Below are 15,981 nucleotides of genomic sequence, written 5' to 3'. Positions count from 1 at the left end.
CTCCCTTTCTCCTCTGTCTCACCTACAATGGTCTTCAAGTCCTGCCAGCCTGTGTCTGGAATGTTTCTTGAATCTGTCCCAGCCTTTCTCTTCCCATTGCCACCGCCTCCTTCATGCCCTGATCTCTTGTGCGATCCAGTGCGGTAGCTTCTCTCTCACACAGAACCAGCTAAAGTGTGACCTCAGTGAAGCCTATGGGTCCTCGGGGGAAGTCACCATCCCTGAACTCTCGGGGGCGTGTCCACAGCGTGCTGCTGAACCACCATCACATGACGGCTGCACTTTGTCCCGTGTGCACGCCCCATTCTAAGCTGGATTGGGAGCTCTTGGAGGAGCAGCCTGGTGTCTAGTTCAGTGTGCGCCCTGTGTTTCTGACACAGTGTGTTTCAAACTGGGGGTGCAAACTCCTTTATTGAATTCAGCTGGACAGAAATAATGATTAGGAGAAGCTAGCCCAGGACAAGCTGAAAAAAAAGGCATGCCTTCTATGGAGTCGAATTTTTTTGCATTTTTACAGTATTATAAAAAATTATACCAGGTAAATATTTAGAAAGGATCTTCTACAGATGCCCAGGAAGGCATTTGTGAGAGTGGCGTCAGACCTGAGTCCCCACTTCCCCATGGGCGAAGGTGAGCCGAGGTGTGATCTGACTTGTGGTCTGTATGAGCACAGACAATATGCAGCTCATCAGAACAGGGTCTTATTTCTGCTACATTTAGATTTTTCCTGTCAAAATGTAGTCGGCAGGATGTCTCAGCCATGAAGAGGATCTGATACTCTACTTTGAAGGTGAAAACATATGCCTTAAAAAAATTGCATAAAGCAGCTCTTTCTTCTTAAGACATTAGAGTTGGGTCCTAATGCCTCATTTTGTAGATGAGGAAAATAAAGTACAGACAGTGTGTGACATGCCCAATGTCACACAGCTTGTTAGGGCTGAGACTGGAGTATCACACCCAGGTCTCGGTGGAAACAGGCGTGGGATTCAGACAGATGTGAATTTAGATCTTAGCCCAGTTCTCTGCTTAGGCAAGTTAGTACCTGCTCAAATCAGTTTAGAAAGTATCGAGTATCTTTAATTTTCCAGGCTCTGTGCCAATCCCCGGAAAGAGAAAAGGATGATAGACTCTGCTCCTCATTTTCCTCATGTGGAAAACAGGGCAATACTGGGGATTAAAGGAGTCAGTGTTTGTCGAATGTGAGCTGAGCGCCCGACACAGAGAGTGTGCTTGGAAACGAAGCTGAGGTAGTTAACCCATGCTGTCTCCTTGCTCATGTAACACACGGGGGCAGAGCCATGCACTCGAGTCTGTGTATTCCACAACTGTTCACGTCTGTTCACAGGATAGTTACAAGAAACATGGGCTTATTATTTTCAGTAGCCATTTGAAAACCTGGAACCTCTAGCTCCTAAAAATATTTCATCTGAACACGTTCAGCTAACCCTGTTTTCTAAGCCTCAACTACTATTATGAACTTTTCTTTGTTCCGACAGATTTGTTTCCCAAGTATTCCAAAGTTAGCCATTTTAATGGAACAATTCTCCAAAGTTCCTCTAATCAATCAGCTGGTCATCTTGTCATATCTCAAGCCAAACTGTGACATTTCCCCCTAGAAACTATGTCTCAAATAATAAGGAGAATCTTTAACACACCTTAGACTCAAAATCAGGATTTTAACCTCACAGAGTAATTTCTGGAAATATGCCTTTTTCCTAAGCAATCAATTCTAGTAGCATTTAAATAGCTGGCACACTGTATATGCTGAGAGAAAGATAAACAAAAAAGGGTGTACATCATTTCAGTTCTAAAAGAAATTTAGTTGTTTTCATTGATTTATTTCATATTCTCAGAAACTAATTTAAAAGAATGCATAACATCAAAACCCACTGACTTAAATCTCCTTATTTAAGATTTTGCTGTGTAGAAATATTGGGACAACTATGACATAAAACAGACTTCACAAGTAAAATGTAATAAAATATAAGTATTGATTCACAGATATACAGAAGTTCAGATAATTGGACAAAAGCAGTCTCAAGGTCCTTTTTCTCAGGGATTCCTAGCAGTTTAGTGCTGGGAGTGATGTCTTAGAGACTGTCTAAATTCTGTTCTGTAGTTTGTGAGGACAGAAGGAGAGTAGTGACTTGCCTGAGGTCACAGAGCAGGTCAGAGACGAAAAAAGGACTGGAGCTGAGGCCTGTCTGCTCAGCCCGGCTGCAAGGAGAAACACTGCGTGGTGTGCCACTGTCCTAGGGCCGACCTAGTGGGAATGTTACCAAGAAAACGCTGCACGCTGTAGGAGCAGGAAGGCTGCACGGGCCCAGGGGTGCTGGGTGAGTTGTCCGTCAGGACAAGAAGGTGCTGGTTAAATAAGGTTTCACTGAGCCGCAGATGGAAATGACAAAGGCAAGAGGGATGATGTAAACAGAGTCACAGGTGTGTGTGCTCCCAAGGGGATTGGAGAAACACAGACTTACTTTCTGGAGGGACCCTATCTTTGTGCGGGCATCCGGACAGACTGCGGTGGTGTGGATAAAGCCCAGTTACGTGACCAGTTCCATCGCACCCTGGGGTTGGACACTTGCTCTCTTTCTTTTCTGCTCTCGAGGGATCTAAAAGCGACAACAGGTGTCAAGAGAATGAATGTTTTACCCATTGAAGACAAATGTGATTATTTAACAATCTGAAGAGACCTCGATAAAGAAAGCAGGTGTCAGGGGGACAGGCTGTGGCATCAGACTTTTGCATAGGTAGTTCTCTGGTTTTGGGTGATTTTTTTGACCTTAAACAGTATAATCATGAATTATAAAATATTTTACTTTCTACACTAAAGAAAAAAAAAAGACTATGTCTATCTTAACTCTTGATTAATCGTTTTCCCGTGTGTTACATGATAAGCTGTGTTGCTCAAAGAAATCAACATAAATAATGATGAGACAGTGACCTTCTCAGAGAACAAGACATTACCATGATCCTTCAGCAATCGCTCCGTCAAAGCCAATCAGGGAACATCATGCCATTCAAACAAACTTTAGCGGAGTTTCTTTCTTATTGAGTGCTCTGATCATATACATTATAAGCTGCAAAATTTTACTGGTGTTGAAATTTATTCTCTTGCAACACTGTTCCTTAGCATTCCAATTCAGCGCTTTTCTGAAAATAAGCTGAACTCTCAGAAGGCACTGTAAGCGAATGACCAAAATGGTGGAAATCCCACCTGACAGAGGTGATGTGCAATCAAAAATGTTTCAGAAGCTGCTGGAGCAACCATTTGTTTTGATTTCTTCATCTGCACTTGGAACCAGAGGAAGGCTCTTTAATGCTGTGCATGCATACACGAAATTAAGAGGAAATGGGTTCATACAGCCCTGCCTGCTCTCAGCAATACCAGTCAAGGGAGCAGCAGAGTAGAAATTGGGTCAAAACTTGAATTCCAGATGCCAGAAATGCAATGATATGCTAATAAAATTCTTTCTATGTCCAGAATTGACCACAGTTCATAAAGTTCCAGAAAATATTTCTAAGATAAAACTCAAACAAAATAGTAATGTAAGGGCGCGAAAGACTGTTTTTGAGCCAGTTTTTGAAAACCAGTTGCACAGGTTATCAACAGATAGTGACTACTATGATTTGGTCTAGTGAATGCCATGTTAACATTTCTTCAGGGGTTTAATATTTTTATATTGTTACCCCATTAATCAGGCCAATCATGGTTGCAAGAAAATACATGTTTCACTTTTGGTTAACAATTCATTTTATAGCAAGAAAAAAAGTTTGGTTTAAAATTTTTTGAACACTTACAGACTTTCTTCTTAAGTCATTCGTGTGAACTTGAAATAGACAAGGGACTCACAGGAATACAGAAAAGCTTTAACATTATATAAAAAGGCCCCCCTCCTTTATCTTTTTTAGCTAGCATTTTATTCTACACAATGTCTTTCAGGTCTTGGAGTCTCTTAAACCACTGCTGGTGATGAGGGAAATATCTAGATGCAACTGTCAGCTACTTCCTATGATTATTTGTAGGTAATACTCTCTGAAAACAAACCTAAAATTATGTTGTTGTGATTTCAATTCCTAAATATCTTATTGGAGCTTCTCTTAAGCATGCAAACTAAAAGTCTAGCATTTTATTGCCTTTCAAGTAATTTCACAGTAATATTGGTACAAATTAATTGATGCAAATACAAAATAGTAAGTGCACAGTAACAGTTTCAAAGGAAAATATTGATTATTTAAAATCAGAAACTAGAGATACTGCTTAAAATCATAAACTAGATAAAAACGACTTTTAAAGGATAAAAAAATAAATTATTTTTAATCATTAAATGACTTTTTCATTAGGACACTTACAATTATTATTTCACAAATTTTGAAAACGTTCTGAAGTTAAGTACAGATTTGTATGAAAACAAAGTGGCTCAAACTCTCAGTTTTTGGAAGACGACAAGGGCATAGTCTCCTCTCGATGCATGGGTCCTGGTGGAGGCGGGGCCGCCGGGCGCCTTCACCATCACCTCCCTTGCTATCTTAGTTCTCACAATCCCAGCTCATCCTGAAAACATTCGAGAAAACACAAAGCAGCCAAGCAAACAGGCCAAAAATTCAACTGAAAATCTTGCAACAACATCTATTAGAAAAACTGTGCGCTTGGTTTAGTCTGCTCGCCTTACTCCCTTTCAAGTAGATTCTTAAAGAAGAAAGATAGAGGAGATGCGTGATAAATTTCTTTTGCTTTTGCTCAAGATTTTGGAAAGGTTACTCATTAATCATTTAAATCATTTTGAGAAGATTGTGTATAAACGAGAAATCATAAGAGTGTTCTCTCCGGCTTTAATAAAACAACAGAGAAGCTGAAAATACAGACTGTTGATCCACTATGTGGTTGTAGGAACTGTCCACTGGCAGTGTTGGTAAGATAGCACATAAATTTTTTTAATAAGGAGGGCATTAATCTCTTTGCCCCACTTTGGTGTCCCTGCTTGGCTTTATTTATTTGGTTCTGAATACAACTACGGACATCTTCAAAGGAAACTTGGGGACGACGTGGAACACATCGATCAGAAACAGAAATGAGCTTTGATCAGAGGAAGAAGCTCTGGAAAAACTGGGGAGAGGCAGAAATGAATGCTTTCCAACTCAGTTGGAAAGTCCAAATCCCCAACCCTTTCCTCATTTCAGGGAAAAAGCACATCTCAGTTTTTACTGTTTGTTCCCACTGCTGCCCCCATTTATTTAGGGGAGGCAAGTGGTTTGAATTCCACTTCTTGCAAAAAACAAAATAAAACAGAAGAACAATCACAAAACAAAATGAGTCAAAATCTACAGAAAGCTGCTGGGTTTAAAGGAACCACAGACACCAAGGAAGCCACAACACACAGAACCCGCAACGCCAAATGAGCCTGCAGGTGTCCGTGGAAGATCGCTGAGTTTCTCAGTGCTGAGACTCCACCATGAATGCCACTCAACAAAGCCCTGAAACATACGCCTGGCATGTATTTGTCCAACTGAGCAATACTATGAGAAACAATACTGTTGCTTCCTAAAAATGTTTCTATGACTCTCAAATATCCAACTGGAAATTCCTACCAGATTGCACTGTGGTTATAAACATATATGCTATGTTTTGTAGTCTTTACAACATCCAAAGCAGCCTGATGCTCCCCTGAGCTAGCCTCCTTGCCTTGGAAAAACAGCCCCTTCCTCAGATGCCACCCCTCACAGGGCCTAGCCTTCACCTGCATCACTGAGACGACGGTCAGTGCTCAAGCACTTGCCAAATGAAGAGTCCAGAGTGCCTCTGGAAAAGGTTGGTCTCCAACTAAGATTTGGTCATCATGGTGCCCAACTTACCATAGGAGTTAGGTGCACACATTGAGAGGAGAATACACACCTATGTCACAACAGAAAAAATAGTTTTTCTGATCGTTTGAAGGTTATACAGCAACTGATTTTCAAACCAAATTCCTGAACCTCATTATCAGATCCGCAGTGAGGAAACTCAGTATTCATCAGGAGTAGAATAACGTGCAAAACAGAAGATCACTTTTGATACTAATATGGAAGGGTTTAAGGAATCACCAACTTCATTCTCGAAATTCCTTCTTACTTAGCTTCAAAAGAGTCTTGTAATTGAGATATCCGCGATGGCAAGGTTCTACATGAGGTTAAATTATAATCCACTTTATAGGGAAAGTAGACACTGTTTTCACTACAAACATGAAGCCAATCATTCAGGTTGGAAATATATATATACATATTAGATATATTGACTACAAATGTATATGATTGAATATGTAGATACATGCAAATATGTGCCCACATATTTTATAAGTGAAAATCTGGTTAAAACTATCATATTGGATGGTTTTGAGCGTTTTATAATAAAGTAAGCACCATAACTGTTTCCACAATGGAATGGAATCAGTGTGGGAGAATGAATATACTAAAGAAATTACTACTGATCTCAGCATTGGATACAGCGTGCCTTGCATAGCAAATGGCTCCCATCACTTCCTATCTTAAGATAATTAATGTGCAGTCACTGGCCTTGTCTTATGTTATTGGTCATTCCATTACTGTTCAATTTCTATCAGGGATGTTTTCTGTGGGGGAGGTTTCATCAATAATTGTCCTTTGATGATAATTGTATAAATCATGATGCCACCTACCCATTCCAATTGATAAAAGATGTGCTTCATCCCTGATTGACTAGTTGCTACATACCCCCTTGCCCTCCACATAGATTGTGGTTCATTTATAAGAACACAGGCTCATCCTAATATTGTCTTTTACATGATGTGTTTGTGCTCTAAGTTTATCTTTCCAAGGCATGCAGTTTCCACTGAAATATCATGTTAGTCATCTGCTCTGATAATATGACATGGAGCTGCTTTGTGTATTTCTCAGACAAATATTTTATTTACTGTTCAGAAACATAATCACAAAATATAATTCTGGAATCCATTCTAAGAAATATGCGTTAGGGATATAATTTAGTGTGATGCATACTTTAATTGTAGACTAAAATTGACATCTTTTAGTCTAATTTTCACAAGGCAACTTACGTTAGGTAGAAATATTACCTTTACCATAGTATGGCTTTTTGACATGGCTGTCACTGGATTTAGGTTTTCTCTCCTCCCCGGGAAGTTGTCGTGGCGACTGCTCCTCATATGATCTCATGTTGTCGCGCCTCCCAGCTTCCATTGCCATCTTCTCCCTCATGGCCTTTGCTCTCTCAGTTTCCAAAGCAATGGCTTTCTCAAGAAGGGTCAAGTTTCCCTTGGTCATGTCAAACACTTCCTCGGACCTGTCCGAGTTCACTGAGGTGGTATCGTCATCTCTTTCATGATACCCATCCTCCTTTGCACAGCTGGAGAAAGTTCTCGATCTGGGACTCAACTGCTCCTCGAGCCTCATCAGGTTCATCATGTCAGAATAGTTCCTGTCAGGTGTTCTTCCTGGGAAGTCATCCTCTTGCCGGACGTGCTGGCGGATGTTCATGTTTTGCTGTTGGTTCCTCTCCTGCGGGTTCGTCTCACTCAGTTTCCTGGCCAGGTCGAAGCACTGATTCCTCAGGCACTCCAAACTGCTCAGACACACCTCCTCATCGCTCTCCTCCACCATTTTTTCCATGAGTCCGTTGTTCATGGGCTTCCCTAACATTACATAATTCATGTTTCTATTATCTTGCTGTGACATAGTGTCTGCATAATTTCTCTCGTTCATGTTTTCGGCGAGTACCACTCCGTGTCCTTGTGCTAATAATTTAAGGGAGTCCACCGTTTCTCTCACGACGTCACTGTCTAAGTCCAGACTTAGCTCGCTCTTCCGACCCAGGCTTTCGTTTTTGTCACTATCATCTTCCAGACTATTGGAGGCATTGCTGTTCATTTCTGACTCAGTCCTGGCCCGGTACGCTGCATCCTCGGCAATCTTGCCAAGATTCAACAAGGACTTGGCCACCAGCTCGTCGTAATTGTCATACTCATCATTATTGTTATCGTCCTTTTCTGCATCCTGCATTATTCGAGTATTGTGACAATTCATTTGATGGTCTTCTGCAAAGAAAATAAAAAAAGGACAAAAAAGAAAAGAAAAGAAAAAAAATGGCTAGAATTTGAAGTTTAGTTGCAACAGCATGGATAGCAAGTTAACTGTAAGCCAAGCCCTGTTCATTACCTAATGGAACCTTAAGTCCTGCTTGCAGCTCCACTGACAGTGTCGACATAAAGAAAATGGATTGTGCTGAAAACACAGGAGGCCATTTAAAATGGTTGCTATAAACTCTTAATTTCTTTAATCTTAAAATAAACCAGTATATAGGGTAAATATATTAATTTTTCATTACTTCCAAATTTTTCTTTATTGGTTTCATTTGTTTACAGCCCAACCAGATGCATAATAATTATATTCATCATATTACTAGGCTTTCTAAGAGTTCATGACCTTTACTCATTGCCAACTCTTAAACAGATGGTCGTAGCAATCGCTTTTAAATTGTTTGTTTTCACAGTGATGCTCAGGCAAGACAGAAGAAAGCCTCAGGTTGTTGAGGAATCATGCAGGGACGCCACCTATGTTGGGCCTTCAGTATCAGAAGCACATATTTGGGCTGAATTAAGAGTTATTTTGAATTTTCTACCTTAGAGACAATTTATCATGATCCACAGTGAAATAACAGGAATGCCATAGTAAAAGTTTAGAAACTAAATCTGATTAACTGTAATTCCTGCATAAGTATCTCAGCAGGTTTGAGAGAGTGGGAGGAAAAAGTACGCAGTGACCAAATGCCTATAACAACCAGTATGGACATGGGCTGTGTGACTGTAGCACGTACAGTGCAGCTTTAATTTGCTTTAATTTCCTCCACGTCGAAGCCTAGGGAGATTCTGGTGAGCCAGTGGAAATAATGTGTGAGTAAGCATCATATCCAATCTCAAAAAGTATTTAGCAAAACTAGAGCATGTTAAACAAGACCATGTTAAAAATTATGTAGAACCCCTCGGTTTCATCTGAAATGTATCCTATTTGATGCTAAAGGAACATTTGGGATATGCATTTCTCTTCACAATGTTACATAATTGCTACCATATATATTGCAAATATAGATAATAATAAATGGATTCTCAAAGGTATTCTTTCCCCCTCCCTCAGACTGAATTTGGTTAGCTTCATGCCATTTTCACATCTGTGAACCAGAGTAAGAAGAATTTTTAAAGTTTATTAATGAGCTGAAGAAATGAGATATATTAATTAGCAGAAAATACCTGTTGATTAAGAGCTGAGTCAGGATGCCCCCAGTGATTTCTTTATGGATTTCATGGTGTTCCCTCAGAAAAGGCTTTCGTTGGTAAAAAAGGTTTGGACATCAACATATCAACAGCAGAAAACAACATCCTTGCTAGGTCATACACAGAACCAACAAATTTCTAAAGTCAAACACATCTTTTATTAAAGCAAATCAAATTTGTTATATATTAGTCATAGAGCATCGTTAATTGGAGGAAACAAATGTTGTCCATCTTCATGATAATCCCTATAGATCAATTTCCTTAGTGCAAGGATACATATATTTCCAAAGAAGGGCAAGAAAAATAGAATCAACGAGTACTGGAAGGGCGTCAGAAATACTGTGGAAGCATCCATCTCAAATGTACACCATGCCACTGGCCTAGGGTTTAAGCTTTTAGGAATTGAAGGAATCCTGTTCTAATGAATTTTTGAAAACATAAAAGTTATATTCTCCTCTCAATTTATGCACTTTGATTTCTACATTCCCAGGCTGTGAGAAGCAGCAGCCTCCAGATAACCAGGTTCCATGACCTCCACACAATATCTGGTGACTTTTGACAGCCAGCGCCACTGTACCTACACATGAGACAGATTTCTAAGTTATGGTTTGAAAATAGGAAAGCACATGCCACATCTTGAAGCATTTTGAAAGTTGAGTCAAAGAAGAAAACACAGTCAGGTAAGATTTATTGTTTTGACGATTTTCTCTTAACTTTCTCTTGTGAAACTCATCTTGTCATCCCAAAGACCTTGGAAAAGGAAGAAATTAGTGAAAGTGGTGAACAAGGAAAGAGAACGTGTGTGTCATCTCCTTGTTCCTTCTAAACCCACAACAAGGCTGCACATGGAATTTGACAGGGATCCACGTTTTATGAAACTCTTTGCCTTTCTACCAGACTTGTTATAGACATGATTCTAGTTAACTCTCCATGTTCTAAACCTTGGGATTATCTTCAGTTCATTTGTTCCAGGTAGGAAATGGTTTTTCCTGTTATTTTTGAGCTTCCCAACAGCTCCTACGTTCGCCTCTGTGTCCCATAATTAAGGAACACGTCTTGCTTTTTGATCACCAGAAACCTATTCATCTCTTCCCTTGATTCATAAGCTACCTTCCTCTAAAAGAGACTAAAACAAAGATGGACACGCTTCTCCACACAGCCTCACTGCCACAGAGGAGGGAGGCTGAGAAGAAGCTGAGGTGGGGTCCCTTTACCGTCTGAAAACCGGGAGAGACAGGCCACTTCCAACATACCCTCCTGCTTTGGATTCTAGTAGCAGTACAGCGAGAGAGGACGTGCACACAGCTTTTGTAGTTATCTCAGAATGCAAATGAAAGTAGAAGTCAGATAACCCAGTCTTGTCACTCTTTTGCTGGTTACCAGTTGCATGATGCTAGTGGCCTAGGCCTGGCCCCTTTCAGAGACCTCCTACAGGAATCGTGGGACTGGGATGTGCCATGTAAAGACCGCACATGGTGAAAGCAGTCTGTGCACGTGGGGGCTAGTCCCATCATGGGGGGATTGGCCCATGGAGCAGATGATGGGGGAAATCAGCCTATTTGTAGAAGAAATTTGGAACAGGCAGGGCAAATGTATTAACATTTGACTACATAGCCTCCTGCAAGGGTTGGCTCTCCTTCCAGGTTACCAATGTTCAGTGTTGTCTGAGGCTGCATGACCTTCACAGTAACTGTGGGAACTGCTGGTGAAATGGCATGAGTGGCCAAAATTCCTGGTAGGTTGATGGAATGTCTCAAGTTACCAGTATTTAACTGTTTCAAAACACATGTGAAATAAAAAGTCAATTCTTAGTCATATGGACTGAGGGAAGGGAACAGTCAATCAAGCCGTCAACAAGCAGGTTCTAAATATCCACCGTGCATCAGCCTCCTCCAGAATTCAAAATCACCTACAGTGAGCTTTCAGAACTCCATCTCTGCTTTTGTGTTTTCAGGAAACTTACCCATCTAGTTATGTTTTGCTGAGGCTAATAATAAAATGGACCATATGTGGAATCGGGCCATGGGAAATGGACCACAATTTTCTGGCCAGTCAGGAATTAACAGTGTGGTACCAACAGTCCACAGACTAAATATTCCAGCCACAAGAGATAAAGGAGTCAATTGGATTAGTTCTTGACATGATCAGTGTTCTATCAAATAGGCAGAATGCACTTGTGATGAAATAAAGCATTTTACCAGAAAATTATTTTAAAGTACAGGTTCACATTTTAAATAGAAGAGCACAGCAATTTAGATAGAGATTTAAAGAGACCAAAGGACCTCAGCTTTCTTTTTGTGGTTTTCTATTCCAAGCCCGTGCTCTGGTAAAGCTGCACAGTGGCAGACATGAGAAGGAGTCACCTCTGGTAGGGAACAGCCCAGGGGTTCACCATCGGGTGAACTCAGAGAAGTTTCATACCGAATGGAGAATTCCAGATAACCTGGTCCAGGCACTTCCTGGTGAGGAAATTGAGCCCAGAAAGCAGAGGCGTCTCGGTGGCTAAGTCCCTGTGCCCTTCTGACGTTCCCATCAGCCAACTACTAACCTCATTTTTGTTGCTATTACGTGTGTAGTTTTGATTCTTAGGTGAGCTTTATGAAAAGTTGTAGGTCTCAATTTTATCTCCTTTGAGTCAGATTGTTATCGACAATTTATGCTCAATAGTTACAATTAGAAAACCAAAAGAATTTCTTAAACAAAAAAAAATGTAGTCAGGGAGGATGTTTTTCCTCTGCCTTCAGGACTAAATTGTGATGTGGTTACAACTCTGTGGCTTATAACTTTATAAATATAAGCACCGGCATTTTAGCGCTTTGTCTTTAAAAAATATATCTGAGACCCAACTTTTGTTTCCTTCACTATCAGTCCTGATTCTGTTCCTACTCTTCTTTCTAGCCACCAAAATAGGCCACGGGCAAGCAAATACACAACTGATTTTTAAAAAACATACTGGAACAAACAGATAGAGGAGACGCTACTACTTGGAATCACTCTATACTTTACCGGGTCACAGGAGATGTGGTCTGAGTCCAAGGCTTTCCGAGTAATGAAAGGTCACCACTCAAATGGCATTAGATGGGTGTTTCCTTTTTGATTATAGAGATAAATGAATATCAAAATTCATTTTTGACTTGTAAATACAGAAATGTGATAATATATAAGATTCTAATGAAAAGACGATGGTGTTTTAACAGCCTTTGTAACCATAGGAAAGAAGAAAAAGTGGCAATGATTCCATATACCATATCGCATGGATAGTGCAGCACATACCCTCCTGTCTTGACTATGCGAAATTAGTGAGCACGGGAAAACAGCCGACACAGTCTCCTGGCACATGGCTGTTTGTCCTCACTTTGTGACCCCAGTGACCCTATGAGAGAGGCGTGAAGCACTTAGTGTTCCCTCTTAGAGAAGATGGTACAGAGCCCCAGAGAGGTGAAGGACTTCACCATCTCACACTGTAAGTGACAGAGTAGGAATGCCCTCCCGGGATTCTGGGCACAGTGCTGCTTCTATTTCAACAGCACCCAGACCTCCATGGTTCTCATGGACAAGGAACCCAGAGGCTCCTTCCAGACTAGTTCCAGCTAGACCTCTAGCTGTTCATTGCTTCCCACCTGATTCACACACGATTCCCACCTGCCTACCACGCAGAAGGTGGTGGCTGTTTTTCACGTTCATCTTGCACATTGGTTTGTATGATTTGAGGATTTAGTTGTAACATCAGCCATTGAAACTTCTGCTGGGATTGTTAGCTTAGCCCCTCCTTTACTAGGTTCCTGACTAATGGAGTTTAGGTCCACTCTGTGGAAAGGAGATTAGGAAATTGGAAAATCCTGGACTGACATTCAAGAGCGTCAGAGTGGGTTTATAACAGCAGATTCCTGGAAAGCGTGAGGGAATTGAGTAGGTGTGAAGGTTTGAAGGTAGGTGACAACTGGGGATGAGGTTACGCAGAGAAAGGAGTGGGCAGGACCACAGGACAGACTGTGTCCACATCAGTGTTCTATTGATAATGATCCAATCATTACTTGTGACACATGCACTCTCTAGACCAGACAGAGCCGTATGAGTTCATTTCCCACTCTTTAGTCCTCCTTCAAACACCCAGACGCACTTTGAGACAAACGCCATACCTTTCCCTCCATGTAGGGAGAGAGTTTTCGGGGATGGGCCCTGGGGAGGGGCTAGTGCTGGTCACAGCTCTTCTTTAGGGATTAGCACCAGGACCCTGGCACCTCTCCCTCCCTCCTGAAGTCTTACTCTCCCCATCTGAACAGCAGGGTGTCTAACAAGAAAACTTCTAAGACCCCTTCACACTCAAAAGCCCCCTCAGTTCAGCAAGAATGAAAGGAGAATCGCTCGAGGGTGAGAGTGGAACAGAGCTGCCTGTCATATATGGCAGGAAGATTCCACATTCCTCACCTCTCCAGGCTTAACTATCACCTTTTCTATTTCCATCTTACTTTACACTGTGGTTGTTTGTCCTATTTTCAGTTTTGTGAGGAGCTTTCAGACTGCGTCTATTCCTATTCACAATTAAATGGTGGTTTCCGGTTATTAGAGGTTAAAATGATCCTAGCAGAGATTTGTGCTTACGGCCCTTCCAAGCATGAGAACGGAGAAGATGGCCACATTTTCCAACATCAGCCATTGTCATTTTCTTAGGATCCTACAATATTAGTGCTGGAAAGAATTATAGAGATAACACAGTGAAAATTCTGACATCACATTTGAAGAAACTTAGCTCCAGCGAGTTGAAACAACCTGTTCGCCAATCAACACGCCCTGGGGAGTGGCGGGTCCTGCGTTGTCACTCTGGGCATCTTGTGCCACCTTGAGTCTTTTTCCATCACACGACACTTCCCCTACTTTCCAAAACTTGTAAATACTCTGGGGATTATAAAATGTTCTAATCTCAAAGATAAATTATCCAGAAATACGAAGATCCCAGTTAAGTAAGGCATTTCTCTGCTTCGCGGAGGAGAGGTAACTCTTGGCCCTCACACCCTATGCTGGAGAGACCAGGAGGCAGTGGGGAGCATGCAGAGGCTGTCTCGACCAGAAGGGAGGCTCGACTCACAAAGAACCCTCCCCAGCTCCTGATTCGAAGAGTGCTCAGGAGGAGCACAGAACTTCAACTGGAGGGGCACTGAGTTCTAAATGACAAATTTCAGATTTTTTCTAAATTTGTGCCTCCTAATGGAACAGCCTACTCCTGGATGTCCCTGATTCTTTAGCTGAAACGGCAAGGATGCAGGGTTATCTCAGGGCAGAGGAGCAAGTCTGTCTCTACATGCCACCCGGGCCACGAGGACCCTCTGCTCTCTGATGATTGATCTGCTTCTCCTTTTGCTCCATAGGTGCAGACATGGTCTGATTCTACTTGGACTGTTTTTTCTTTCTCTTCCCCACCTCAGGGCATTTCTCTACCACCTCCACCCTCTACAATCCCAAAGCTTCAAGTGCTAGTTCGATATTTAAGCAGTGTCATCAGCAACAGCACACATGTCCCGCGCCCTGAATAGCTGACACTGGTAGAGGGGGCACGAGGCACCAGGACACAGACGTGTACCCACAAACTCTGCACTGACCGCCATCAGTGTGGATGAAGAAGGTCTGAATTTTGTTTTCACAGACTAATAAAATGCTCTAAGTCTCTCTTAAATGTTGTTTAAAAATGAATTACTGATATCTGGCATATGATTTCTCTATTGATTGTAAAAAAAAATATTTAGAATTGGCTGGATTTTTTTTAAATTGAGCAAAGTAGAAATACTGCACGTCAGTAACAATCCCCTGCCCTGTGTAAATTAACTAGAGTGACTCCCACACCTACGTGGGGATCTGTGGTTTACACACTCTGTTGGGCACAGCTATTTCCATTGTGCGGAGATGGCACAGGCCAGTACATCCTCTGCACGTGCTGACATGAGGAGAGAGACTTGTCACGGCCCAGGGGGTCTTCCTCTCCGGAGCCTCCCAGCGGAGAGATGCTCTCCTTCTCAGAGAGGCGGAGGCGAGCTGTGATGACGGCTTCCTCCTGTGCTGGCCTCCTCGCTCTTCCTTACCTGCGTGTGTTGTGGTGTGGCAATGACAGAGGAGCTATTTGTAGGTGGAGAACCAAGACAGACACTTGGAGAGATTACTAATGCCAGGCAGGACGCCTCTACCACTCAGATTTAGAATGACAGACAGCCTCCTAAGGAATTTCCTTCACCTTCAATAACGCCCACGCCTTGCGGGGACTTCAGTCTCCGTGTTCCTTCAGATGGTAGTTTTTTTTGTTCTCAATTGTGCTAATCACTGAGGAGATGATTTTGGCATATTATATACAATCACCCAAAATATATTTCCAGCCTTTTTTTCTGAACTCTGTGTTGTTTCTTCTGTGGTTATTTCTGGGCTTCGGTCTCATTACCATAAATGTCTGTACATTAAACAGCTCAACCTACTTATCTGTCAAAGAACTGGTTTAGTGGACTTGAATTTGCTCTGTACCTTTGTATTTGCTGCTGTCTTCTGCTTTCTGTCTTTGCAAATTAATCCACTCTGTGGAGCAGGAGTGACTGCTTCCCCACACCCAGTCAGGTCATTCGTGTTGTCTCCCTTTTGTCACAGTCTCTCCTTTATGAACACGTGAAGGCTTCCTACCACATCATCTATTTCTAAAAAGTTT

At 41.7% G+C, this 15,981-nt stretch overlaps 1 protein-coding gene across 25 annotated transcripts in view; it reads right to left on the bottom strand.

Annotated features, from left to right (window-relative positions):
- MYT1L (myelin transcription factor 1 like) overlaps positions 1-15,981 on the bottom strand; it is a 451,359-nt gene that overhangs the window by 100,615 nt on the left and 334,763 nt on the right. For 19 of the 25 annotated variants that reach the window (XM_070512674.1, XM_070512676.1, XM_070512678.1 and 16 more), the window contains 2 exons: positions 7,089-8,066; positions 2,481-2,615 (listed from right to left, as the gene is read on the bottom strand). In XM_070512674.1, the coding sequence (XP_070368775.1) occupies positions 2,481-2,615; positions 7,089-8,066 (1,113 nt within the window). The remainder of the gene's footprint in view (positions 1-2,480; positions 2,616-7,088; positions 8,067-15,981) is intronic. The other 6 variants (XM_070512695.1, XM_070512684.1, XM_070512694.1 and 3 more) reach the window with 1 other exon arrangement.

This window comes from Equus asinus, chromosome 6 (assembly GCF_041296235.1).
Source record: "Equus asinus isolate D_3611 breed Donkey chromosome 6, EquAss-T2T_v2, whole genome shotgun sequence".
Classification (NCBI taxonomy): domain Eukaryota; kingdom Metazoa; phylum Chordata; class Mammalia; order Perissodactyla; family Equidae; genus Equus; species Equus asinus.
Note: the sequence above shows the minus strand (reverse complement) of the source record. Positions and strands in the feature narration are given on the sequence as shown.